General features: G+C 38.2%; 2 protein-coding genes, 1 non-coding gene and 1 pseudogene across 4 annotated transcripts; all 4 read left to right on the top strand.

The window, feature by feature from the left end:
- Positions 1–4,406: 4,406 nt before the first annotated feature.
- On the top strand, positions 4,407–4,525 carry LOC146642695 (5S ribosomal RNA; annotated as a pseudogene).
- Positions 4,526–5,294: 769 nt separating this feature from the next.
- On the top strand, positions 5,295–11,073 carry LOC146642696 (uncharacterized). The gene is made up of 7 exons (XM_085397888.1): positions 5,295–5,376; positions 7,396–7,686; positions 7,908–7,987; positions 8,582–8,747; positions 8,862–8,918; positions 9,071–9,148; positions 9,795–11,073. Exons 1-7 carry the CDS (start codon positions 5,295–5,297, stop codon positions 9,980–9,982), a joined length of 942 nt encoding a protein of 313 aa, XP_085254014.1. The 3' UTR covers positions 9,983–11,073.
- Positions 11,074–12,483: 1,410 nt separating this feature from the next.
- Positions 12,484–12,602, top strand: LOC146642697 (5S ribosomal RNA). The gene has a single exon (XR_014909844.1). It is a non-coding gene; the product is annotated as a 5S ribosomal RNA (ribosomal RNA).
- Positions 12,603–16,902: 4,300 nt separating this feature from the next.
- Positions 16,903–23,989, top strand: LOC146642698 (T-cell surface antigen CD2-like). Of its 2 annotated transcripts, XM_085397890.1 has the most exons (8): positions 16,903–17,075; positions 17,640–17,783; positions 20,616–20,906; positions 21,129–21,208; positions 21,501–21,681; positions 21,789–21,818; positions 21,935–22,018; positions 22,892–23,989. In XM_085397890.1, the coding sequence occupies exons 2-8, from the start codon at positions 17,702–17,704 to the stop codon at positions 22,951–22,953; spliced, it is 810 nt and encodes a 269-aa protein (XP_085254016.1). In that variant the 5' UTR covers positions 16,903–17,075; positions 17,640–17,701; the 3' UTR covers positions 22,954–23,989. The 2 variants fall into 2 exon arrangements, with proteins under 2 accessions (XP_085254016.1, XP_085254017.1); XM_085397891.1 differs by lacking the exon at positions 21,935–22,018 and having other exon boundaries at positions 22,892–23,987.
- Positions 23,990–27,675: the final 3,686 nt, after the last annotated feature.

Below are 27,675 nucleotides of genomic sequence, written 5' to 3' on the forward strand. Positions count from 1 at the left end.
AGTTTGTCATTTGTGAGTAAAAGTTAACAATAAGTACCTGTAGCTGGCCACTGTTTCCAGATCCTCACCCGTGGTATTAATGGGCTTTGTTTTTTTCCTCCAGTAGTTAACCACCATCTGTTTACCTCGTTGACATTCAGAAGTAGGTGACTGCAACCACCACAGTGTCATCAGAGAACTTCTGCAGGTGGCATGTGCTAGTGTTATGCCGGAAATTTGAGGTTTACAGACTAAACGAGAATGAGACCAGTACCATCCTCTGTGATGCCCCAGTAAAGCTAACTAACCACACCAGACAGGGAAGCCCACATTTGTACAAACTGAGGCCTCTCTCACTGACAGTTAGTAACCCAGGAGACAGTAGATGTGGTGACACCAATCCTGAGCAGTAAAAGTGGTTAGAAGGTACATAAGGCAGTAGAAACACCCCCAAAACAAGTTCCTCACAATGGCACCAGCAACATGCAGGTGAGAGTGAGCACAGGTAAATAACAGCATCATCCACCCCCATAAGATGCTGGTAAGCAAACTGATGGGACACCAAAATGACCTTAAATTTAAAAACAAAATTCCATAACTTTATTTAACATATTAAAACACTTTTTTAGTTTATAACATCATAATGGGATATTCAATTTCATCTCTAGTTTCATTTCATTTACTTTCCTTACAGAGTGATAATTAAAAAACTAAATTTATCACCCAAATTAGGACAGGACAGGACCTCTTGAACATCTCTAACTGGAGATCACAGATTATATTTAAATATATTTGCTGAGGCAAGAAAACTTAAAAAAGCACAGTCTTTGTTCTAAGTGTCACATTTGCTTTGTTCTTTATCTATGAAAGCAGACGAGGCCTCTTGTATCACGCACATGTGATGATGCCATGCTCTGACAGGAAACAGCCTCTAAAATGGAAAGCGGCTGTTAGCTGAATGTGATGAGAATGGTGAAGAAGAAGATGGCTTCTGCTGCCACCATCGCTGTGGTTCTGCTCTGCTGCTTCATCACTGCCTCCACAGGTACGCTACACTTCATCTCTGTATGCTGTCAGGTGTAATTTTTGCAGACTGAATAATGTTTTAACACATCACAGACACTTGATCTGTTGTTATGTAGCATGCAGTGTTTTATTACTGCACTGCATGAGTAATTCTACTTATTTTTAAAATATCAGTCTTTACATAAAGGCATTCGATTCCATAAAAAATACATTTACATGTTGAGTAACATAATCCATGTAGTTTATAGTCAACCACACACAGTGTTCCTCTGCTTCACCTCCATGTGTGGAATCTATAAGTCATGAACTGCATCACTTCACTTCTTCTTAGTTTTACTTTGAATGTTTTGATTATGCAGCTGTAAAACTTTGGCATTTTTCAGGAAACACATTTTCATGCAGGAGTTACAGGGAAGTGGTAATGGTCGTTGGCAGGCATTCAGAGGCCTCAATGGTTCGCACTGTTGAGTACCACTTGTGGTTAAGATCATTAAGGGGCGGGTTAAGAAGAACAAACTGAAGTCATGTTTAGCTTACGTTTAAATGAGCATGGTGGTCAGAAGAGAAACAACAATAAGATGCGGCTGAAACAGCAAGGTTTGACTTTGTATGTCTTCATTATTTTATTACATAAGATGGAAAATAATCCCGAGTGTAAAACAAAATAAACCGAGTTGTTAATTTAGCCACACTTGACTGCTGTTGGCAATCATTCTCTTTTTCTCGTGTTTTAAAGTTAAGCTCGATAATAAGTTGAGATGTTTACAAAACACTCAGAGCCTCGACCCACTGATTAAAAATATGAAATATGTTTAAGAATCATAATTCTGCTATTATAAATGTGTTTACTGATTTTTATTAGTTCTTAATGTTGTGTTCATTAATTGTCACCACACACAAAATGAAAAAGAACAAAAACATTCATATATTTTGGCTGAACTTTGCACTGGAAAACCCAAAACGAAAAACAAAACGAATAAAACAAAATACACCCACAAACAAGCATTGGATAATTAAACAATCAAACCCTGGGACAATTGTATGTTCTTTATAGGACTGTTTTGTTGTTGAACTCTGAGCCTTCAAATAATCCACAAATTGTGGGGTTTTTTTCCCACAGAATGAAAACATTTGTATGATCAAATGATTTATGGATGGTAAACAGTTGGCAGAAAAAGACAAGACGCTGACGAGAGTAGGCAAAGACGTGGTAAACGCCCATTTCTCTTGCAATATTTCTAATACCATCGGCTCTGAGATCAGTCTGCCTGTTCAACAAATCTGCTATAAGCCCGGTAAGTATTACTTAATTACTATCAGCTGTACAAATGTTCAAATTTGCCTTTTTCAAATCTTCATGAACTGAAGTAGTCATTGTATTGAGCTCATATCATATTAAGATTCTTTTCTTCTTCTCTTGTTTTATTCCTGAAGTTTTTCCCTGAAACAATGACAGAAATCTGGCTTTTACTGGGTTGTGGAGCAGGTATGTTGTGTCTTCTGTGTAATCCTTACATTTTAACATGTGTGGCATTGCTGAAATGCAGAGCAATTAAGCTTGAAGCAATGAACACAGGATTCAAATACATAAACTCTTTACTTTACATGTCTAATACAATTTATTTTCATCCTCATCAGTTACTCTTCTGATCATCCTAATTGTCATCGTTTGTTGTGTCAGCACCAGACCAAAAGAGCATGTGCTGCCAAACGGTGAGAATTTATTTGTTTATTTTTAGTTATTTTAAAACCACTGCATATAATATGTTAGTTACTTAAGAAGCTTCATTTCAGTCTAATCTTCTGAAAGGTTACTTGTGGAGCTCCCCAAGGTGCAGTGCTAGGACCACTATATTTATATTTAGACTTAAGGTAGCAGGTTAAAACATTTCAGACTGCAGATGATTTAAATATATTTTGAAAATATTGTTAAATTATGGACGAGGCATCTAAACCTGATCTTTCAAAAAACCCATGCTGCAAATGGAAGCAATGCTCTTACTTATTCAAAATGATAACACTTAAATGGAAGGTTTATTTTTTTAAAATTTTACTGACATAATGATTGAGCGGCCTAAAACTGCAGGGTCACATAGCTACAGAAATCACCTCTGTCGTGTCACATAGGATGGGTGGGGGTGTCGGGGTCTGATCCAAATTCCACATGAACCATGTAACTCCAGCACACCACAACATTGTCTTAGTTGTGTATGTTTACTGCAAAGGAGATCAAATTATTTTTATTTATCCTTTTTAAAAAAAAATCCTTTTGTGTTTAGTTGACACAACCCCATCAAAGCCATTTTCTCAGTAATACCAACACTTTAAGAGATGATGATATATTTGTTGCTGATTTTGTACCACTGGACATAATATAAAATAAATCTAATATAAGATTCGTATAACCAAAGTTCAGACGATGTGCAGACGCTTGCAGTGATTAAAAACTGCACGGGGAAGTCATAAGTCACATTTATAGTAGTAGAACGTGTGGGCCGCCTCCCAAAACCTCTTCAGTGATTCCCTTTAAAAATGTCAAACCTAAAATGACACAACTGTATATTTCTGGATTTATAATTCATTTATTATTACAGAGGGTTCTGCTGCTGACACACAGTCTGGCAATGCGTCCAATCAAAGGCTCTGGACCTTCATGAAGATATATATGAATCTCCAGTAAGTGTTCCTCAACCTCACCCCCACCTACCTCAGGCTCCTTCTCCATCAGAGAGGTGATGCTCTGGGTATTTAAAGCCAGTGTTACCACCCGGAGATCGGACCAGAGCCTCCACCCCAAACTGCTGCTGAACACCTGCAATAGCTCCTGTTGGTGGTCGGTCCACCAGAGATTAATTTTAATAATAATTTCTAATTTAACAGTCATTTTATTTTTTTAATACAAATTTTTGAATATGATGGCACATAAAGGTCTTTAAATGTATGAAATGTGTATGTATGTCTGTAAATTATTAAGTGACCTGTACAGTGATTGATTTACATCTTAAGATGTATGTTTTATCTTTGTTTTAATTAAGTTAAATTAAGTTAAATCATTATTACTTTTTCTGACATTAAACATAAGTAAACAAGTAATAAAACACAGATTTAGATTTTTTTTTAATGCAAAAAAAATTGGATAATTACAAGTGTGCCTAATTTAGCAGTTTCTGTCTATTTTAAAATGTAAACTGTGACGTGTATATAAATAAAATGAATGGGTACACACAAAATCCAAATAAGATTTTGAAATCCATAATAATCTGTTTTAAGCAGGAATAAATAACAAGTTAATGTTTCAACTCATTGTTGGGTGTCTTCCTCTCGTGTACTCACATGTATTAGAATTGTTACATAGGACATTTTTGTCAGCCTCAAAAAGGCAGTTTCGGACGTCCTTTCGCGCTTACGGCCATACCACCCTGAACAAGCCCGATCTCGTCTGATCTCGGAAGCTAAGCAGGGTCGGGCCTTGTCAGGACTTGGATGGGAGACCGCCTGGGAATACCAGGTGCTGTAAGCTTTTGCACTTACACACAAACTGCAGAGGGCAAAGCTACTCACTCCCTACCTCAATAACAATCATTAGTACTCAGTTGGTATCCTTCATGATAACATTTTCTGCATCAACGTCCAAACAGGAGTACTTAAAAGTTTCAGTGACAACATGATGCAGAGTTTGAGCTCTGACTCACATTCAGCTTATCTCAATAACCCATTAATCTTGCTTCATGGGACACCCCGAATCTCCTGAAATTAAGAATACACACTTTATTGGCCACATTACACTCACAGAGGTGTTTATTTTCAATTATTTAAAATAAAATACACTTTTAATTTTACAAAATAATGATGGAATATTCATTTTCTTTGCTTGACAGTGAAAGGAAAAACACCAACAAAAAGGACGCTGTAGCAGTAACAAGAAAAATCAGTTTGTATTATCAGATTTTAAGAGGAAGTCATTTCAGAAAAACATACATTTATATTTTATGTCTAAATTACAAATTATCACCCAAATTAGGACAGTTTGTATTTGAGTTTTCGGTTACCTCTTGAACATCTCTAACTGGAGATTATATTTAAATATATTTGCTGAAGCAAGAAACCTAAAAAAGCAAAGTCTTTGTTCTAAGTGTCACACTTACTTTGTTCTTTATCTGTGAAAGCAGACGAGGCCTCTTGGATCACTTCCCTTCAAAACCATACATGCGCACACACGTAAACGTGATGATACCATGCTCTGACAGGAAACAACCTCTAAAATGGAAAGAGGCTGTTAGCTGAATGTGATGACAACAGTGAAGAAGAAGATGGCTTCTGCTGCCACCATCGCTGTGGTTCTGCTCTGCTGCTTCATCACTGCCTCCACAGGTACGCTACACTTCATCTCTGTATGCTGTCAGGTGTAGTTTTTGGTGAACTGTATAAGCAATTAGCTTTAAAATCCAAAGTTTATGGCTTTAATTTCAAATGTTAAGTGTCAAAATTCAAATTTTTTTGAAAGATAAAATCATTTATGTGTTTAGCTGCACACTGAATAATTTTTTAACATATCACAGACATTTGATCTGTTGCTATGTAGCATGCAGTCCTTTTTTTCTGTACGAAGCTCCCACTAAAAAGCTCCCACGTAAAAATGCCTTCATTTAATTGTAGTTGATGAACTAAAGCATAAATATAATTATTTTATTTAAAAACTTAGATTCAATTTCATCTCGTTAACTGTTTGTTATTCTGCGCTGTCATTTACCATCATTAACAGTTTCTTACTTATGAAATGCAAATTTGGCTTCATTCCTCAATAGAGGACTCAGAAACTGAACAGTGCTGACTAAAAAGAAAAACTAGTTTGTCTTCACTGGACTGGACTTAATTAAAGTTATCACTGTCTTTACATAAAGACTTTTGAATTTAAAAAAAAATCATTTAAATGATGAGTAACAAAATCCACGTAGGTTGAAGTCAACCACACACAGAGTGGGGCGTAGCGCTGCAGCGCTTCACCCCCATCTGTGGAATCTATAAGTCATAAACTGCATCACTTCACTTCTTCTTAGTTTTACATTGAATGTTGTGATTATTTCAGCACTATTTACAAGAATAAGTGATCTTCACACGATGTCAGTGATGCCTTTTGACAGTTTTCTTTGCAGGTCATGCATCATGTTGACTGGTTGTGTTTGAATTTTACAATCTTTACAATTTTTACAAAAAAAAAAAAAGACATTCTCACATGACAGTTATAAAGATAAATGCCTTTTTGTCTTTTCTGCAACTGTAAAGTTGTGAGAGGCATTTTTTAGGAAAGGCATGCAAGAGTCACAGGGAAGTGGTAACGGTCACGGGCAGACGCTCAGAGCTCTCTGGGTTAGAGTCTTGAGAACCGCTTGTGGTTAAGATGGAGAGAAACAGAAAACTTATGGTTAAAATTTTAAAAGATAATGCGTTTTCTCTTCCTTTTTTGCTACATGAAAGGTGTGGGGCAATTACCCACTTTGTGACTGCCTCTGAACAAAGGCACTCAACCAGCTTGGACTAGTGTCTCAAAATTAGTGATAACAAGAAGCTTATTTTCTTGTTATCACTTTGGAAAATATTAATGTTGTGACTCTTGAGCAGACGACTGATATAACCTCTGATTTCCTGTGGGTTCCCCTAATAGAAAATGAAACTGTCAAGTTGTTCAGTGATTGCAAAATCCATTTTACTGAGTACGTCTAATTGTCTTCTCAGTGTCTCATAATCATGAAGAAATGCCATGTGCCTTTAAAAAATATTATCTGGTGCTCACAACTGACGACAAACTAAAGTTAGGTTTAGTTTATGTTTAAATGTGCACGGTGGTCTGAAGAGAAACAACAGGATATGAGATAACAATCATTGAGCCTCAGTGATCTGTCCTATCATAGACATTTGTCAGCTACACAGCGAGTGTATAAACTTGTTGTAGCGCACGCACAAATGTAGCAGATTAAAAGAACTCAACCTACACAGAGATCAATCTAAAAACGTGATCATCTTCTACAGTAGTCGACTTTTATTGGGAAGACCAAAAAAGACAAAAACCTTATTCTGAAATATCAGCTGATTGTCAGTGATTTATCAAATTAAAACAACGTATCGAACATCTCCTGATGGGTTTTTAGTAATTTCTTACAAAAAAGCCACTCAGAGACATTTGGACATGCAGGAAATGTGTTTAATGCTGTGCACAAAGTCATTAGTTTTGGTATATTTATGTTTACAGCCTGCTAATGTCCCCTCTAAGTTAGAAATATTTTACAATTTGCAAACAGAATGTAAATGTTAGTGCCTGATACTTTCTTTGTGCATTGTGATCTCTTTACAGCTAACATGGCTAATCTCTTTCTTCATCTTTCTGTTTCAAAGGCTCTCAGGATGATTGTGTGTACGCTGCAACAGGATCAAGCTTTACTGTGCCACTTAGATATAAGTTGAAGGAATCAGATAACCTGAGATGGTTCAAGGACACAAGCGTAATCTTTAGTCGCAGACAGAAACAGGTGATCACAGGGAAAAATGATGATGTTGATTCAACTGGATCACTAAAGCTGACAAAACTGACCAAAGACAAGTCAGGACGATACATCCCACGGGTTTACAGTGCAGAGGGAATATTTATGGGGGGAAATTTACAAAGTGTGCTTTTGTGTGTATTAGGTAAGTAACAACACATTATACATACATTCATTTTGGTAATACAAATGTATAGCAAATGTTTTATCTGTTTCTATGTTAGTCACGCATTTAACCCACAGAAAACTGCTGGCTCATTGATATACTAAAGTTACTGTCTAATTTTGTGATGCAGTCTTATTACTTTTTTAATGTATTATCAGCAGTTCATATAATGTTGATATAATCAAATTTTCTTTACTCAGACCGTGTGCAGAAGCCCAATGTGACGATGACGTGTACAGGCGATAAGACAAGAGTCAGTTTTACTTGCAGTGTTGGTCAGGTGAGGACAATATTTCATGTTTTATTGACATTTCCATGTAGTGAGTTCCTCAAACAACTTATAATTAAGCTGCTGAAGAATCTGTGGACAAAGGTCTCATTTCCCCTCCACTGAAACCAAGCAGTTGAACTGTGTTGACTGTAAAATGCAGCTGAAACAGCAAGATTTATGTGCACATATTATTTTAATATATAAAATGGGATACAGCTAATCTAATTTCAGCTGAATTTGGCTTCTGTTGGCAATCATTCTCTTTGCCTCATGTTTTAAAGTTTGATTAATTAAGTTTAGTTTAGTTTTTTACAAAAGACACAAAGACAACGACCCACTGATTAAAATGCTGAAATGTATTTAAGAATTTGTCTGTCAAATTATTAATTCCACAGTTAATTGTACAGAGTCACCACACACACAAAAAGAAAAATACTCTTATATTCTGAGCCGTGCACTGGAAAAACAAGAAAAACAAAATGAAACAAAAAACTACACACACACACACACACACACACACACACACACACACACACACACACACACACACACACACACACTCTAAGCCTTCAACTAATCTACTAATTGTGTTTTCTCCCACAGAATGAGAAGATTGAATGGTATAAGGATGGTAAACAGTTGGCAGAAAAAGGGAAGACGGTGACGAAAGTAGCCAAAGACGTGGCAAACTCCCATTTCTCTTGCAATGTTTCTAACACCATCGGCTCTGAGATCAGTCTGCCTGTTCAACAAATCTGCTATAAGCCTGGTAAGTATTACTTGCTGTCAACTCTGCAAACGTTTAAATTTGCCTTTTTCCAAATGTTCGTGAGCTCATATCATAATAAGATTCTTTTCTTCTTCTCTTGTTTTATTCCTGAAGTTTTCTCTGAAACAATATTTGGAATTAGCATCTGGGTTTTAGTGGGTGGTGGAGCAGGTATGTTGTGTCTTCTGTGTAATCCTTACATTTTAACATGTGTGGCATTGCTGAAATGCAGAGCAATTAAGCTTGAAGCAATGAACACAGGATTCAAATACATAAACTCTTTACTTTACATGTCTAATACAATTTATTTTCATCCTCATCAGGTATTGTTCTGATTTTGATCCTAATTGTCATCGTTTGTTGTATCCGGATCAGACGAAAAAAGCATGTGCGACTAAACGGTGAGATTTTATTTTTATTTTTTTAGTTATTTTAAAACCACTGCATATAATCTGTTAGTTACTTAAGAAGCTTCATTTCAGTCTAAACTTCTGAAAGGTTACTTGTGGAGCTCCCCAAGGTGCAGTGCTAGGACCACTATATTTATATTTAGACTTAAGTTAATGTAATGGTAGCAGGTTAAAGACATTTCAAACTGCAGATGACTTCAAAATATATTTTGAAAATATTGTTAAATTATGGACGAGGCATCTAAACCTGATCTTTCAAAAAAAGCCATGCTGCAAATGCAAGCAATGCTCTTTCTTATTTAAGATGATAACACTTAACTGGAGCCTTTTTTAAAATTTTACTGACATAATGATTGAGCGGCCTAAAACTGCAGGGTCACATGCAGTCTGATCCAAACTCCACATGAACCATGTAACTCCGGCACACCACAACGTTGTCTTAGTTGTGTACGTTTACTGCAAAGGAGATCAACTTATTTTTATTTATCCTTTTATTTATCCTTTTGTGTTTAGTTGACACAACCCCATCAAAGCCATTTTCTCAGTAATAGCAGGCTTTACCTTTTTTCTTACCAACACTTTAACAGAGGATGGTGTTTCTCCGGGTCTGATTTGTAATATATGCTTATTTTAACAGATGAGAGGGAGCTTTATTTGCAGTGGAGCAATCAAGAACAGGAACAGCCTGATTATTATGACCACCGCTACCTGCAGCAACTACCTGGCAATACCAGCAATATGGCTGAAAACAGCAACTCGCCGAGCAACATCCCGAAACCTGGCATCTGTACACACTGTGGCCTGAAGAGAGACGACTTGAAATAATGCAATCACCAGCATCCAGCCTCAGCTATAAGTCATTTATGTTTTTCAGCTTCGTGTTAAATGGATAAACTGGCTGCACACAACAAATTGGCAGATTAAAGGAAATGACCTCAAATACACAGTCTGAATAAATAATAATGAGCATGTGGTTGACATGAAGTGACTAAACCAGATGTACGAACCTTAATCTGAAATACCAGCTGATTATCAATAATTTATTGAACTAAAACACCATCAAAACATCTCCAGACTTTGTTGTTTTGTAAGTAGATTTAAAAAAAAAAAAAGTTACCCAGAGAAAGTGGGACAGACAGGAAGTCGGACTGTTTACATCTTCTGTAGTAACTCAGGCCGTACAATGTGGGCGCCTTTGTAAAGAATGACTGTTTAATCTTTGTGTCAGTACATTAAGAGCTTTCTGCTCTCTTTGCTCCTTGTTTTGAGGGAAAATATGCTCTTCTCGGTGGGAAGGGTTCATGCTGTATATTTGCTGTGAGAGTGAAAGTTCAGGACTTGCGTATTTTCATGTGTTTTTTCTTCTTTCAGATTTAAAGATTCCCACAACTGTGCACTGGACAATATATTTGTTGCTGCTTCTGTACCACATGCTGGATGTATATAAAATCCATATAATCAAAGTTCAGATCATGTGCAGATGCTTGCAGTGATTAAAAAGTGCACGGGGAAGTCATAAGTCACATTTATAGTAGTAGAACGTGTGGGCCGACTCCCAAAACCCTTCCAGTGATTCCCTTCACTGTAAAACATCAAACTCCAGGTGTGATGTGAATTGTAAAATGTCACAACTGTGTTTGTAGTAGCCTATGTGCACGTGCATGTGTAATGTAATGATGCCACCTTGTGGACATCTGCATATACTGACAGCGTATCACTGTTTATGACTTGATGCATTGCTCAATGATCCAGGTAAGGAAATCCCAAAAAGTTGATTCTGTTCATCTGGACGTAGCGTTGTCGGTGGAAGAAACGTTTCGTCACTCATCCAAGTGACTTTTTACATTTGATCCAGTTTAAATAAAAAATGAGACAGAAAACAGATTGAGACTCAGAGTTTGCTGCACATAGAGAGAGGAGGAGTGCTTCAGGATTAAAGGATGAAAGGATGTGGACAGAGTAGTTGGACAGTACACTACAGGACACACATCATGGAAAAGAGGGATTTGAATTGAACAGACAGCTCAGATTAGACTTCATGGATCTACAGGTTGATCTACGTATACATGAAGTATGAATTCCTCACTCACTGTCTTACTTATCTGAGGAGGGGAAGGGTCTGTCAGCTAATAACAGTCACACTTATTTGATTTCAGTTAGTGTTGCAACTCAAAGTGTTTAGGAAGCACGGGCACATAATGAGGCTAACTTTCTGTCCTACAATACACACTAGAATAACTGTAAATGTCTCTCAGATTTCCAGGTTAAAATAAATAATGTCTGTGTATTTGTTTTGAATATATCATGATTAAACACATAGATAGACAGTTGTACTAGCTGATATTTTGGGTTTTATACACCAAAATATAAGAATACATTATAAACTTATATCAAATCACTGTGCAGACTCTGTGCTCTCGGCCACTTTGACTCTGTCCTGTAATAAATTACTATCTTTTAATAATGATACATTTACTACTTTATCACAGCTAAGTGCTGAAACTACTAATTACTAAATAACTTTATTTTGTACTTTCACATCAAACTGATAACAATAATAATAATTTCGGATAACTTTATCATTTATGGTGGACTTCTTTCCATGGATACTGTTACCGATAAAATAACTGTTTCACTGGTTTCTCTTGCCTCACACTAAAACGCTAACACAAATGTTAGAAATTTGATTATTTATTTTGTTGGGCTGATTATCATGCGGAATACAAATTTAATAGCATAGAGTAATGTTGAGAGACTGAGTGAACACCCGCGCCCTCTGCAGTTTGTGTGTGTAAGTGCAAAAGCTTACAGCACCTGGTATTCCCAGGCGGTCTCCCATCCAAGTACTGACCAGGCCTGACCCTGCTTAGCTTCCGAGATCAGACGGTATGGCCGTAAGCGAGAGCATAGCTACATAAAAGACCTTTTATAGCTGGCAAATGTCACACACTTTGATATATATTATTGTGCTAAGCTTCATAGTGTGTGAATGTGTGTGTGAATGGGTGGATGACTGGATGTGTAAAGCGCTTTGGGGTCCTTAGGGACTAGTAAAGCGCAAATACAGGCCATTTACCATATGTTACAGCGAAACATGCAAACCTTAACTGCAGCTTCAAATTTGAGCTGCAAAAACGCTTTTCCAGCAGTAATATCACGATAAGAAGACATGTTCAGTGTTAAAGTGACAGAGGACGATTTGGAAGTCAAACATTTTTGTCGCTTTTTCTAGACTTTCACTTATATATAGAACATAAAAATGTAAGTGCGTACGTGTGTGTGTCATCACAGCATGTTTAAAAAGGCTGTTTCTGTGCTCTTCTCTCGCTTACGGCCATACCACCCTGAACACGCCCGATCTCGTCTGATCTCGGAAGCTAAGCAGGGTCGGGCCTGGTCAGTACTTGGATGGGAGACCGCCTGGGAATACCAGGTGCTGTAAGCTTTTGCACTTCGACACGCAAACTGCAGAGGGCGCTGATGCTCACTTCCTCAACACCACTTACATCACACCCATTCACATCACATGTTAACATGAGGTGGAACGAAATTATGTACTTTATCTATGAGAGCAGACGAGGCCTCTTCCCTTCAAAACCACACATGCCCACTCACATAAACATGATGATGCCATGCTCTGACAGGAAACAGCCTCTAAAATGGAAAGCGGCTGTTAGTTTAATGTGATGAGAACGGTGAAGAAGATGGCTTCTGCTGCCACCATCGCTGTTTCTGCTCTGCTGCTTCATCACTGCCTCCACAGGTACGCTACACTTCATCTCTGTATGCTGTCAGGTGTAGTTTTGTTGTATTTGAGGGAGTTTTAAATGAGCGATCAGGTTGACATTTCAAAGTTCATGTAGATGCAGTAAATGAGATAAAACATCAAACAATTGTGCTTCTTTTAAAAAACTGATCATTATATTTACAAATTACAAGTATCATTCACCCAAAAGTGACCCACCAAATAAACTGTAGTAATCCTGTACTACACAAAGAATGAAAGTGTTCATTATTGGACTAAATGAGTAACTCTAATTATTTGAAACATCACACTGCCTCATCATAGTTCTTGTGATTACAGTCACTTGTCTCCCTGTCAAGCAAAAACGTTTATATGCGATCTTCACGTGATGTATTGTTGTCTGTCATCGCTGATGCTTTTTTGACTGTTTTCTTGGTGAGACCATGCATTACTTGGGCTTCATGAAATTAAGCACATTCCCACATGACAGTTATAAAGATAAATACTTTAATTCTTTTCTGCACATGTAAAGTTATGAAAGGGATTTTCCAGAAAACAACATTTCATGCTAAATGAAAGGTTTAGAGCAAGTGGCTCTGAAAAAAGACACCCAACCAGTTTTGAGTAGTGTGTCAGAATGAACGTAGAGGCTTACTTTCTTATTATTACTGAGGAAAATAATCATAAGATGATTGATTTCCTGTTCCCTTGACAGAAAGTGAAACTCTGATAAAGCGACTTAGTGATTGCAAAATTCATTTTACTGAGAACTGTTTTTGCACATTTGGTATATTTGTTTTCTTTGCAATGTCATGATGATTGTCGTGATCTCAAAAAGTTCCAGTCAATCTAAAAGTAGTCAGCTTCTAAAGTAGTCGACATTATTGAGAAGAATGTGAAATATCAGCTGATTGTCAATGATTTATCAAATTAAAACACGATATAACATCTCTATGGAGATTTTGAAAATTCTCACAAAGATATTTGTACATGCAGAAAATGTGTTTACATGCTGTGTACTAACTCAAGCTATGCTATGTGGACACCTTTGCAAAGCAGCGTTGCTCATGCACACAGAAATTAAATGTTAGTGTCTGACACTTTTTATCTGCATCGTGATTTCTTGGCAGCTACTTTGGAAATTTGTAAGAAGTCTGCAGATGGAACAAAGTTTAGGTACAGCCCTGAATTTAGTATGAATAACACAATGTCCTTCAAATGTTATAAATTGACATACAATCGTTCAGAGCCTTTCTAACATGGCTAATCTCATCTTTCTGTTTCAAAGGCTCTCAGGATGATTGTGTGTACGCTGCAACAGGCTCAAACTTCACTGTGTCACTTAAATATAAGTTAAAGGCATCAGAGAGCCTGAGATGGCTCAAGGACACAAGGATAATCTTTCATCGCAGACAGAAACAGGTGACCACAGGGGAAAATGATGATGCTGATTCAACTGGATGAAGACGAGTCAGGACGATACAGACCAGAGATTCACAGCACAGAGGGAATAAATGTGGGGGGAAATTTACCGAGTGTGCATTTGTGTGTATCAGGTAAGTAACAACACATTATACATACATTTATTCTGGTAATACAAATGTACTTTATAGTAAATGTTCTGCCTGTTTCTATGTTAGTCACACATTTAACCCACAGAAAACTGCTGGTTTATTAATGTACTAAAGTTACTGTCTAGCTTTCCCATACAGCATTATTATTATTTTTAATGTATTATCAAGATTATTTCTTGACGGGCGACCGTGGATCAGGGAGGTTGGGAAGCTCATCTGTAACCGGAAGGTCGCCGGTTCGATTCCCGGGCTCTCTGTCCTGGCCGTTGTGTCCTTGGGCAAGACACTTTACCCTACCGCCTACTGGTGGTGGCCAGAGGGGCCGATGGTGCGATATGGCAGCCTGGCTTCTGTCAGTCAATAAGACAAATGTCAGTTTTACTTGCAGTGTAAAAAGTTAGCATAACTCACACTCCTAGTTGTTTAATGTTTGTGGGACCATGAGTTGACTTGTTTTGTTTGATTTCTTGACAGTATATCATTATTATTAATAACGATGCAGGTTGGACATCTGGTGTTGGATTATGCTAAAAATTATATCTGGGCTTCGCAATATTTTATGCTGCTTGTTTAAATTGTGTCACTTACGGTGTGTTGATATAAGCAAATTGGTTAAACGTTTTGAATAATTCAGAAGAACTATATTTTAAATAAAAGCACCACCAACAACCAATTTAAACAACATGAATTAAATGAAAGGTTTTAAAATGAGCAGGGTAGGGATTCTACAAAGCTCAAAGGTCCCATATACTGAATCTCATCTGCCTCCACTATCTCTGCTCCTTGTAGGTTCACACCTGCCTCCCACACATTCATTTCTGATGTAGATAGACTCCACAAAGTAGTTCAGACAGATTTAAACCTGCTCTGCTGATGTAATGACTGTCTTAAGACAAGATTAAAAATAAAATACCATTATTAGTTACACAAATAGCAGTGGCATTAGCATAGATTAGCTGACATCAAATACACTTGGAGCTTTGAGATCAGTTGCTCCCGATGCATTCACTTCAGTGTGAATGTTAGATAGAAAGCACTTAGAAATAGAAAAAAGTGCTTTTTCTGTGCTGTTTAAAGCACTATATAAGAATGTGTCAGTTTACCATTGAGCTGTCTACAGTATATTGACTACAAAGGAGATCTAATTCTTTCTATTTATCCTTGTGTAGCTGACACAATCCTGTCTGAAAACATTAGGAGATGACCGGTGATTCTCCAGGTCTGATCTTTCATCTGTCCTTATTTTAACAGATTTGAGGGAGCTTTATTTGCAGTGGACTGATCAAGAACAGGAAAAGCCTCGTTGTTATGAGCATCGCTACCAGCAGCAGCCAGCTGTCAACACCAACAAAGAGGCTGAAAACAGCAGCGTCCCACAACCTGGCACCTGGGCACACTGTGATCTGAAGAGACATAACAGAAAATAACATTATCATCACCGTCTGGCCTTAGTGATGAAGTCATGTGATCTGTGCAGGATGCCTATAATATGTTATAATTAAAAAAAATTTAAACAGAGAGCCGTTTCTGCCGCATATATTAAAATAAACTGATATTTCATTCATTATTACCGTAATATTACCGTAAGGACCAGAATTTGTACCATGTACATGTGTATGGAATGGTGCCACCTTGTGGACATCTGCAAATACTGACAGAGTCACTGTTCATGTTTCTGAATATCAGCGATAACCAACTAATTAGGCCTACCATAAATAAAAACAGGGAAGAGGATGAAAAAAAAAAACAATTTACAATTTAAACAAAATTGAAGGAATGAATCAGAATTTGCCCACGGCTGAGACAGTTGCTCAGACCTAGAATCTTTGTGTGGTGTGTCACAAGTGGCAGAAAAAAAGAGGAACGATGCTGATGAGAACTTGTACTTTAAAAAACAAACAAACAAACAAACACAGAAGAGAGCTTGGACAAAAAGCAACTAAAAAACTTTTTTATTTTTATTTTTTTAATTAATGAATTAAAACCTTCACATTTAGACAGAGACATTGTTACTCTGCTTCCTCTTATTTTATAAGCAGAATTGGCTTCATTCATTCACTCATTCAATCATATGACTTTTATTCACTTACTTCCACTTTTGTTCATTTTAACCAGCATGTTTTGTGTTTTTGTCTGAAGGCGGCATGTATGACATGACCTGCTGCCAGGTTAATAAACTGCTATCAGTGGAAAACGAAGAATCTGCAGTGGAATATGTAATCAATAGTTGCCAGAGTGACACTGCTTCTTTCATAAGAAATATCCAAACTTTTATACAGCTGTCTGAATGGCCAGATGTTTTTTTTTTAATTTATACTTCAGTATGTTTATGAAGGCATTTTGAAAACATGCCACCACGATGATCCCAAACAGATCCTGGAAATGACAGTTCAGGGGGCGGATCGGGTCCGCAGTCGCTTCCGCTTTGATAATCACAGTTCCCAGGATCACACCGCCTCCACCCTGAGTCAGAAGAAATCTTTTTAATTCATGATTCTTTTCTTTTTTTTTAATGGATCACATGGACTTTATTAATCATCATCTGCTGTCTGATAGCCTCACTGCAACTTAGGCTTCGTCCACATCCACACTGCTTTGGGTGGGTCTAAGCTTTGTGATCACAGAATCATTGTTTTCTAATACGCGCGTGTAAGAAATCGATGCAAATCTATCAACGTTATGTGTGCTGTGAACCCCGAAGACGAACGCGGTCAGTATCCATGATTGCTGTGATAAAGAGGAGCTAAAGAGAGAGTGGGTGAGCTGGGCTGACTTATAACTGCGGAAAGAGAGAGAGAGCGAGAGAGCTGCGCAGTAAATTCCTTCCTTTAAATAAAAGACATTTCAGCTCTAACCACAGTCTGGTCTATTGTTCAATTAGTTCAATTGTTGTTTTTGTTTTTTTTTTTACTTTCACTTTCTATTTACTGTGTTCGGTGACGTCATCCTCACTCTCTATAGCCAGAAATTGAGGCAATATTCCTGTTTGAATATAATATGTTGGTAACCAAAAGGGAAACTTAAGAACATGCTAGACAGTCTGGATTGCATCAGTTGGCTCAACAATTTCCCGAAAACACATCTGCTTTGTTTGCAGCTGTTTTTGTTTGTTTGATACATTTTGTTCATTTTTGCTCACTTTTGTATTTTTTCACGTCGTTAGAAGGCCTTTGGATATTCATCTACCCCTGATTTGGACTGAGTAACTGTTTGGACCTGAATGTGATGAGAAGAGTGAAGAAGATGTCTTCTTCTTCCATTATCACCGCTGTGTTTCTGCTCTGCTGCTTAGCCAACGGCTCCACAGGTACAAATACAATTTAATGAATCTCATTATTAATTCCTCAGGCTTTATTAAAGGAAAAGTTCATTTTAACTTTTCAAATCGTTCTTTAAGATGCCACTTGTGATTGGCCAGATGTTCTATGTGATTTAGTGATCGTGCAGTTTTATTTCTTTTTCAATTTCTTTTTTTTCTTTATGAGGCTGTCAGTGGAAATGTGCTTTACCATCAAAAAACCTAGAATTTAGCAATAATTACTGAACTAAAGTATCTCTGCTGTCACTGAAGCTTTGCAAAATCCTCTTGGAGGATTGCCTTTTCACATCTCTGATGCAGCGCGATGGCTTTGCCCTTGCTGTTCTTAGGCTCACCACATCCAGCCATGGTTTCTGATTGGCCCGGACAGTGACAGTCCTGGTCTCTGTGACATCACTGATGCACTTTGAAATGTAGGCAATGACAGTTTGTCTGTGAAGGTTCTCAGTCATCTGGGTAATCGCAGTCTAAGGAGCTGGGAAAGAAAAATTTCTTCAAGTTTCTTGAACACGTTTCACCTCATATGAGAAGCTTCTTCAGTTCTAAGACCAATTGGTGGAGAGTCCCAGATTTAAGCCCTTTGGGGGAGACCCTCAAGAGGGTCATGGACCCCCTATTGATCCCCTACCTAATCACATGATCCAAGGTGTGAAAACAGGTGTAGGTGACAGCCAAGGTTTTGGGTGAGCTCATTGTGAAACCTGGCCCCACCCTATCATGTGATTTCCTGAGGTTAGATGGCCCAGGATGTGAGTGGGCGTTAAGGTGCCTGGGAAGGGATCTCAAAACTGGATCATAGATGGCAGACAGTTGGTGTCGTAAACCCCCGCCTCTGTTCAAAGATGGTCGCTCACAGTGGACATAAATGGCTTCTTTCACTCCTTTCAAACCATCTGTCTTCTCTGTCCAAAATGTGAACATTGGCATGCTCAAAAGAGTGACCTTTGACCTTTAGATGCAGATGGACAGCAGAGTCTTGTCCCGTGGAGGTGGCTCTTCTATGTTGATCCAGCTTGTTGTCCAGGGAGAGCACGTTGGACAGTACGATGGGGGAAATAGCAGGTTTGTGTGAATTAGCTGCTAGCCTACTCCGGATGCCTCCACACTTACCCGTCTTCTTCCTCTTGCACTGCCTGACACGTTCCATCTGTGTGCGAGATCTAGTAGCAGGGCTCGCTGAATGTAGGTGCCTCCGAAGCAGTCCACAGTCCCTCAGTGTAATTCATAGCTCTTCCGTGATTAATAAAGTCAGTTTGCTTTTCTTGATTTTGAGAAGGAGCTCATGACAGTGTGGGCCTTGTTTCACAAGAAAAAGAGCAAAACAAAGACACTGTTTTGTCGGGACAGAGAGCAGCCGCCCTGTGTGTCCATGTCGGGATAAGATGGTGAAAGATGAACCTTTAGGCCCTCCCTCGATTCAGAGATGGTCTTTCCCTTTTCACGTAAATGGCCTCCTTGACGCCGTGCTCAAACCAGCGTTCCTCCCTGTCCAGGATGGGAACATCCTCATGCTTGAAAGAGTGTCCACTGGCCTGTAGCTGTAAATAGACTGCAGAGTCCGGCCTAACGAGGTAGTTCTTCTGTGTTGTGCCATCCTCTTTGCCAGAGGTTGTTTGGTTTCTCCGATGTATAAATCCTGGCAATCCTCCTGGCACTCAACAGCGTACACTATGTTACTCTGTTTGTGTCGGGGGACCTGATCCTTGGGTGGACCAATTTTTGGCGCAGCGTGTTTTGGGATTTGAAACCCACAAAGATTCAGTGTTTAGAAAAAATGCGTCTCAACTGCTCCGACACTCCTGACACATACAGGATCACTACGAGTCTTCGCTTAGGCAGCGTTCGTCCTTCTCTCCTGGATTGCCTGGAGCTTTCTGGTTGGGGAAACCTACAGTCAGCTGAGACCAGTGTTGGGCAAGTTACTTTGAAAAAGTAATTATAGTTACTAGTTACTACTTCAAAAAAGTAACTGAGTTAGTAACTGAGTTACATGATTCTAAAAGTAATTAATTACTTGAAAAGTAACGATTGCGTTACTTTAAAAAAATGTTTAACCCTCTGGGGTCCAGCTTATAATTGTCCATTTTTAGCTACTTTTGATTTTTGATCAAAAACCAGACAAAAAACATAAAATCAGAGTAGAAAAAGTTATATTTTTTACTGTAACAACCACAAACATGTTTATTGAATCATATTTCATAACTTTAAATGCAAATAAAAATTGTCAATTTTAAAATCATATGCACAAGTTTTGCAAACAACAAAGTTATTTGCATCCATTTACCTTTTACCCTTTTTAAAATAACCATTTCAAATTATTTACATAACCATCAGCTGTTCTGCATTCAATAAGTGTTCCCACACCATATAGAAGAAATCCAAAAAAAGCCTGATACCTGCAGGTCTGACAGCAGCAGGTGTATCACTCCTGATAGCAGTCGCCTCATTGTTCTGACACACAACACAAAACTCTCTCTCGCTCACTCTCTCACTCACTCGATTGTTTTATAGCTGTTTGTGGTTGTGTAGTTTGTAATGCTGTTAGTCCCATCACTGGGACTGAAGAAGTCACTTGGATGAGTGACGAAACATTTCTCCCAAACAAAACGCTACGTCCAGTTGAACAGAATTAACTTTTTGGGATTACCTGGATGCACTTTTGTTTCTTCTTGACACCAGGTTTTCATTCACCTTTTAAACATTAAAAAAAAACACACCAAGAAGTAATAAAAATAATAATTTCCTTCAAATTTGATGAATTGACATGTAGTTGTTGAGAGCTTTTCTAGCATGACTATTCTTCATTTCTTTATCTTTCAGGCTCTCAGGATGATTGTGTTTATGCTGCAACAGGATCAAACTTCACTGTGCCACTTAGATATGAGCTGAAGGAATCAGATAGCCTGACATGGATCAAGGACACAAGTCTAATCTTTTATCGCAGACAGAAACAGGTGATCATAGGGAAAAATGATGATGTTGATTCAACTGGATCACTAAAGCTGACACAACTCACCAAAGACAAGTCAGGACGATACAGACCAGAGGTTTACAACACAGAGGGACTAAATGTGGGGGGAGATTTACAGAGTGTGCGTTTGTGTGTATTAGGTAAGTAAAACACATTATATGTGTATTTATTGTGTTTGTACTACTTATATCACAACAAGCAAGTGTGCTAAGCTGTCTTAGTCATACTTTGTCATTAAGAGTGTTTGGTTTTATTATGACGTCACTTTTCAGTCTTATTAATCAACAGTGTTGATTATTGTAGAAAAGCATTATCAGCAGTAGTTTATATAATGTTGATATAAAGAAATTTTCTGTACTCAGACCCTGTGCAGAAGCCCAAAGTAACAGTGATGTGTACAGGTGACAAGACAAAAGTCTCTTTTACTTGCAATGTTATTAAGGTGAGTACAATATTTATTGTTTCAGGTGCAATTAAGTTAGAGTACTCTACCAATAACTGACTCATAATTAAGCTGTTGAAGAATCTGTAGTTTGCAGTGTGCATTTCCTCAGATGTTGTTTCAGTGAGGCTTGGGTCTCTATGTATGTATTATTTAATTATATAGGCTGGAAAATTACCCAAAATGTATGAAAAGATTATTATATTTCTAATTTTGGCGAAGTTTAACTTTTTATGTTAGACTTAAAATCTGAACCTTCCAATAAATCCACTAATTGTCTGTTTGTCTACAGAGTGAAAATAATTTTCAGATCAAATGGTTTATGGGTGATAAACCTGTGGCAGAAAAAGAGACTGGCAAGGAGCTGACAAGGCCAGCCGAAGACGTGCTAAATGCTCGTTTCTCTTGCAATGTTTCTAACGCCGTCAGCTCTGAGATCAGTCAGCCTGTTCAACAAGACTGCATTAAGCCCTGTAAGTAGTCAAGTCAGTGACACTGGGTTGTGCAAGTATGATGTGCTATCACGTGTCACCTGTCACTCATCTCCAAATAAATACATTTCTGCTCCTGTTGTTTTAAGCTGATCACAGTGGCATCTGGATCGCTGTGGGTATGTTTCACATCTTATATGAAATGTGGAGGAATTAAACTTCACACAATCATTTGTCTATTTCTAGTCCCACTTTAACATGTCAAACACAATTTGCTGTTATTCTTCACCATCAGGCATTTGTATTTGTTTGGTGGTAATCCTTGTTGTCGTCATTTGCTGTGTCCAGTCCAGACGGAAAAAGCGGATTAAAAAAATCCGTAAGATTTCTTTTCAAAAATGTCGTCTCCTTTTTATTTTGTTGCTGGGTTGTTTTGGCTGGTGTTTGGTGGCAGGGCGTATACTTCACTGAAAGCTCAATAACGTTTCTTCCTTGAGTATTGAGACAATAAGTTCATTTTTCTTTAGGTTTAGCCATTGTAATGAATTTCACAGTGCGGTATTGACATTAAGACTGAACAAACCAGGCTGAACATGTAATGCTGGATTAGGCTACAGATGACACAAATTATTGTGTCAAAGAAGGAAATTAAGTTTTTAATGTTTTGAGCAGTTTCTTATCTTTTACTACATGGTCAGAAATCATCACGTGTTGCTGAAATGACCTTTTTTGTGACTGGGTGGTCTGTGGTCTGGATTTGATTTGATTTTTATTTTTTTTAAATCTGAGTGACACCTCCAACATGTGTTGAGCTTTTACATTTTGTTGATTGCAAAGCAGATGAAGTTTGATTCTAGCTCATCTTTGTTTAGCTGGCAACACCACATCAAAGCCAGGGTCTTAGTATGAGCAGGTTTTGCGAGAAATGATGAGAGATGATTGTGATGTGAAGACACAGGATGTCTTTTGTCCTGTTTCCCTCCTCTCACCCTAACCGGTGGCGGCTGATGGCTCCTCCTCCCTGAGCTGGTGGTTTCTTCCTTAAAGGGAGTTTTTCCTTCTCACTGTCACTAAAGCTCTTACTCATAGGGGGTCATATGATTGTTGGGGTTTTCTGTTTCTTTGGATTACTGTAAGGTCTTGACAATATAAAGTGTCTCGCATCAACTATTGTTGTGATTTGGCGCAGTATTGACACAACTGAACTGAGCTGATTCTCCCTCTGACCTGTCGTCTATGCTTATTTTAACAGAGGAGGAGGAGCTTCGTTTGCAGATCACTCAGGAACAGCAGCAACATCAGCAGCAGCTGTAGTGAGCTGGCCTGCAACACTCAAATAACTGATCACCACCATCACGACCAGCAGCATCCCAGAACCTCTGAGTGAGACAACAGAAAAAATACAATCATTATCCAGCCTCAGTGCTGAGATGAAACGGTGTGTTTAGGACCCCTCGTTTGTTTACACTGACTGTATAAACTGGGTTAAATGTGCACACAATAATGGAGCAGGTTAATAAACCCATATAGACGATCAGTCTAAACAAGTGCTAATCAGTATTTGATCAACATTGATGGACTCATTTTTATTAAAGACTCATGTGTTACAGTGTTTTTAAAAGATGTGGAAAAACTAGATTATTCTTGGAATACTGTCGTCTACTTGTCTGTGTGGAAAAGCTTGTTCTTGTAAAAATGTGATGACACTTATATTTTGACTTTTTTAACATTTTTTCTACTTTTGTTTTTCCTGTAGGTTTTTTAAAATGTTACCTTTAAACAGTTGTAATTTAGCATAGCATAGCATGGCCATCTCTGTAGTCCTCTTGCTTGTGAACTCTGGGATTTGTATTACAACCAAAGTATCTCAAAGCCATGGCAGTCCTTTACTGTTTCTGTTTTAAACTGCTTGAAAGGGACTGACTTGTATTTTCAGACCTATGAATTCTGCCATAAACATCTGTTTGAAATGTTTTGTGTTCCTCTTCTGTTTGACAAAAAGTTCTGCTTCTATTTTTTTAATCAGTAATACTCTAATGTGAATAATAAGCATGGCCTTCCTTATGAACGCATTAACAGTTCATGTCCTCGGATAGTTTTGCCACGTGTGGAAAAAGTGTATAATTATATTTGGATATATTTTTGCAAAAGGCTGTGATTTTTCCTGCTGAAGTATTTCTTCAGCTTTCCAAGGATTTACCCATGAACTCCTGCAGCTAGATGGTACCAGAAGGTATATTTTGCTATCTGATCACATGGTTGTATAACATATTGACACTGGTCTCACTTCTGCCCTTGGATTCTGTTATTCGTGTTTTTTGTTTATCATTACTGATAAAATAAAGTATTTTACTCTTTTCTCTCGCCTCACAGTTCATTATTTCAAAACCACTACCAGGTGAAGAAAAGTGAAACAGTATTCTCTCCCGAGAAAGCAGCAGCGCCCTCTGCAGTTTGTGTGTTGAAGTGAAAAAGCTTACAGGACTGCAAGTACTGACGAGGACCAACCCTGCTCAGCTTCCAGGATCAGGCGTGTTCAGGGTGGTATGGCCATAAACGAGAGGACAGTGCAGAAACTGCCTTTTTATACGTGCTGTGATGACACACACATGCTTATATTCTTATGTTCTCTATATAAGTGAAAGTCTCCAAAAGACAAAAATGTTTGACCTACAAATCGTCCTAACACACTGTGTGCTCTCTGTCAATTTAACACTGCTGAAATAAACGAACGTGTTCTTAAGGTGATGTTACTGCGGGAAAAGCAATTTTGCAGCTCAAATTTGAAGCTGCAGCTAATAAAGAAGGTTTGCATGTTTTTGTTGTAACATATGCAGTTTAGCACAATAATATATATATAGGCTTTTTATGTAGTGGCTCTCTCGCTTAGGGCCATACCACCCTGAACACACCCGACCTTCAGGAGCAGGACTACACCTTGACACCTCCCCTTCCTGTTCTGTATATATATTAACCCCCCCTTAAGTAACCTTTCAAATTCAACCAGTACCTCCAAAACTGATACATCACCTTTATTTGTTATGGAATCAATCAGTAGTCCCTGTACCTTACTCAAATGAAGCAAACTAGCCAGCCTGGTAACCCGTCTGCATCATCCAGCTTAAGTGAAACTCACCCTTAAGCCTTTAGCTGTCAGCAATTATCTCCTGCCTAAAAATTCCCAGCATGCTTCACCGCCAGAGCCTCTGTTCAGACCCCGACCAAGTCACTACCTGATTCAGGTTCCCTCACTCTTTCATCAAGTTTTCTCATCATCTGCACTTTCTTCTGATCTCTTTTCCTGGCGTTCCTTTTTCATGTTTGTTGGCACATTCAATAATGCTGGCACTTCATTCAGTGCAATCCCTGACAACCTGATTGAGGTCACGAGCCGCTCGTCATCTTAAGCCTGCCTACCAGTTAGAGTCTTCGACCTTTGTAGCAGACAGTCATCAATGCTTCTTGGGGATGGGCCATCAGTCTCCTCTGAGGGCTTCTCCAAACTGCAGCCTCAGTTCCTGCTCAGGCATCTGCCATTACCAACTAGAAACGCTGTCAAACCTGAATGAGGATGAGGTGTCAGCTGGTGAATTCTAGTGTTAGCCACATTGAGCTGCTGTGGGCAACAAGTTTCTTTTTCTCATATATATATATATTTAAAAGGTTCAAATCATGCATTTTAACATGTCTATACAAACAGGATTTTTGATGTTTGTGTTCCCACACCACCATGCAAACAGGTATAGAAGAAACCAGTTTAATGCAACAAAAACAGGAATACTGCTGTAAAACCATACAGAGGAGTTTTCTCTAGCACAAACAACTTCTGTGTATTTCCCCCTTCTTATCAGGCGTTCAGTTTCTGCAGTAAGTGTTAAACCACACATGAGAAGTGGCATGTTATTGACGACAAACTTGTTTTTTTCTTTTTAAAAACAAACAGCTGCAGGGTACAGTACACACACAGTCCCAGAGAGCCGTTTTTGTCTTAAATGCACATAAAACATTTGGTTGCACTCACACACATCTATATTTCACTCCAGTTAAATTCATTTACCAGTCTTATCATGTTTAACATCAATCTTTCATCTGGGTCCTCTTCCATCACTGCTGACAGCAGGACAAAAACAGTTCTTCGTGCTTGTGTTTTCATTTTGTTCGTTTGTTTCGTTTTTATGTTTTTAGCAGTTTTGAACTTCAACATCAGAGTGAAACCAAGATGCCGCCTTATTAGGCAGAGAGGGTCTAACAAAACAGACTGTTGTGTTCCATTAATGTTAGAGTCTGAGGTAAAATGTATGAACCAAAAGTGTTTTTTCTTACCTTTCATCGTGCCAAACCTTCAGAGGTAAGATATATTTTAATCTTCTCATCATTATAGTTTTGGCCTTTTTAACTGCAGGTGTTCTATTGTACAGAAATGCTGATGTAATAAAAATTACATAACTTTTTCATGTAATACTCATGGAAGTTTTCATTCTCGCTCATTTTTTATATGTAAAGCATCTAAATTACTAAATCCATTTTTACTGGAGGAACAGCATGAGCAGTGGCAGAACTACAGAATGACCTCCAGCAGGACGCTGGTGTGAATGTCTCTGATCAAACAATCAGAAACAGACTTTATGAGGGTGGTCTGAGGGCCCAGTGTCCTCTAGTGGGTCCTGTGCTCAGTGCTCAGCCATAAAGAACATTATGCTGCCTGTTACATCGTTCAGTATGACCAAGTTTGGAGGTGGGTCAAAGATGGTCTGTGGAGCCATATTCATTGAGGGACTGACCTCTACAGCCTAGGCAATGGTACCCTTACTGCCATTAGATATCAGGATGAAATCCTTGGATCCACAGACTGTAGTTGGTCCCGAGTTCCTCCTGGTGCACAACAGTGCACATCCTCATCCTGCAAGCTGTATGCAGACAGTTGATCTGCATACAGTGGGTAAAATGAGTCTTGAACAAGTCACAAATTTTCTAAGTAAATATTATATTTCTATATTTCTAATGGTGCTATTGACATGAAATTAATTCAATTATTAGTCAATCAATTATTAATAAAAAAATAAATTTAAATAAAAGCATCTTAAATTGTTATTTTATCACATACATTGTCCTCACAGGTGTCAGCATTAGTATCCACAGGCCCTAAAATCTTTGATTGATTGATCCAGTCTTATGACATTTGAGCACATTCCAGTAATCTTCCACGAAGTGAGCAGCTGTTGCTGTCCCTCTTTTCATGCTTTGCTTTTGCTCTTAGAGCTTTCTGGCACTGACACAGTATTCATCTCACAGGCAACGATAATTTGCATCTTGATTAAGTTGGACTGATAAGCTACACTAATATCTTTCTTCAGGGTTAAGTTCAACTCCAGCTGCAGCCTCTGGGCCACTTTACTGTCGGCTATATTGCAATTAGATATTTGTTTTCTTTATTGTAACCAAAGTCATAATGCTCTGCTAGCTGATAGAGATTTCTGACAAAGGCTTTTACACTCTCACCATGTCGTTGGGAACTTTGATGGAAATTCACACGTTCATGAATCGTGTTGTTCTTCTTTAACATTTTGTAGGAATTATCGTTTGCATATCGCCGTCCTCTTGGTTGAGTTTAGCAGCAACTCAGAAGTGGGATAAACGTTGCCTCCAGACCAGCCATTGCGCTGGTTTAGTGAAGTCAAACAAATCAGGTGCATTAACCTTTGCCATTATCACTGCTTGCATCTTCTCCCTTCTGCTTCTACACCTTTGGTGGGCAACTTCTTCTGACACCGTGCCATGAAAAGTCACGGGAACTGCACAAAAACTGCACTAAAACTTTATTACTCTCAGAATCCATAGCCATTCATTCTCACTACAGATGTAATACCTTGTGTAAACTAGGGACAGCTACACTTACAGACCAGATTGTAAACAACACATCACAGCAGTGTCCTGTTTCAACTGAAAACAATGAGGAAACAACAAATAATATTCAACAAATAAAATCAGTTTGTACATTCAGGTTTATGAAAACAATTTAATTCAAAACAACAGTCA

Source organism: Rhamphochromis longiceps, linkage group LG23, assembly GCF_057381845.1.
Source record: "Rhamphochromis longiceps isolate RC_006_pf linkage group LG23, R_longiceps_female_GT1.1, whole genome shotgun sequence".
NCBI classification, from domain to species: domain Eukaryota; kingdom Metazoa; phylum Chordata; class Actinopteri; order Cichliformes; family Cichlidae; genus Rhamphochromis; species Rhamphochromis longiceps.

Excerpts from the sequence above, each read along its gene's own strand:
- LOC146642696 (XM_085397888.1), top strand. The coding sequence starts at position 5,295 with ATGACAACAGTGAAGAAGAAGATGGCTTCTGCTGCCACCATCGCTGTG. Across the intron at positions 5,377-7,395 it reads CTTCATCACTGCCTCCACAG|GCTCTCAGGATGATTGTGTG; the intron begins GTACGCTACACT and ends TCTGTTTCAAAG. Across the intron at positions 7,988-8,581 it reads TTACTTGCAGTGTTGGTCAG|AATGAGAAGATTGAATGGTA; the intron begins GTGAGGACAATA and ends TTTCTCCCACAG.
- LOC146642698 (XM_085397890.1), top strand. The coding sequence starts at position 17,702 with ATGAGAAGAGTGAAGAAGATGTCTTCTTCTTCCATTATCACCGCTGTG. Across the intron at positions 17,784-20,615 it reads CTTAGCCAACGGCTCCACAG|GCTCTCAGGATGATTGTGTT; the intron begins GTACAAATACAA and ends TTTATCTTTCAG. Across the intron at positions 21,819-21,934 it reads TGGCATCTGGATCGCTGTGG|GCATTTGTATTTGTTTGGTG; the intron begins GTATGTTTCACA and ends CTTCACCATCAG.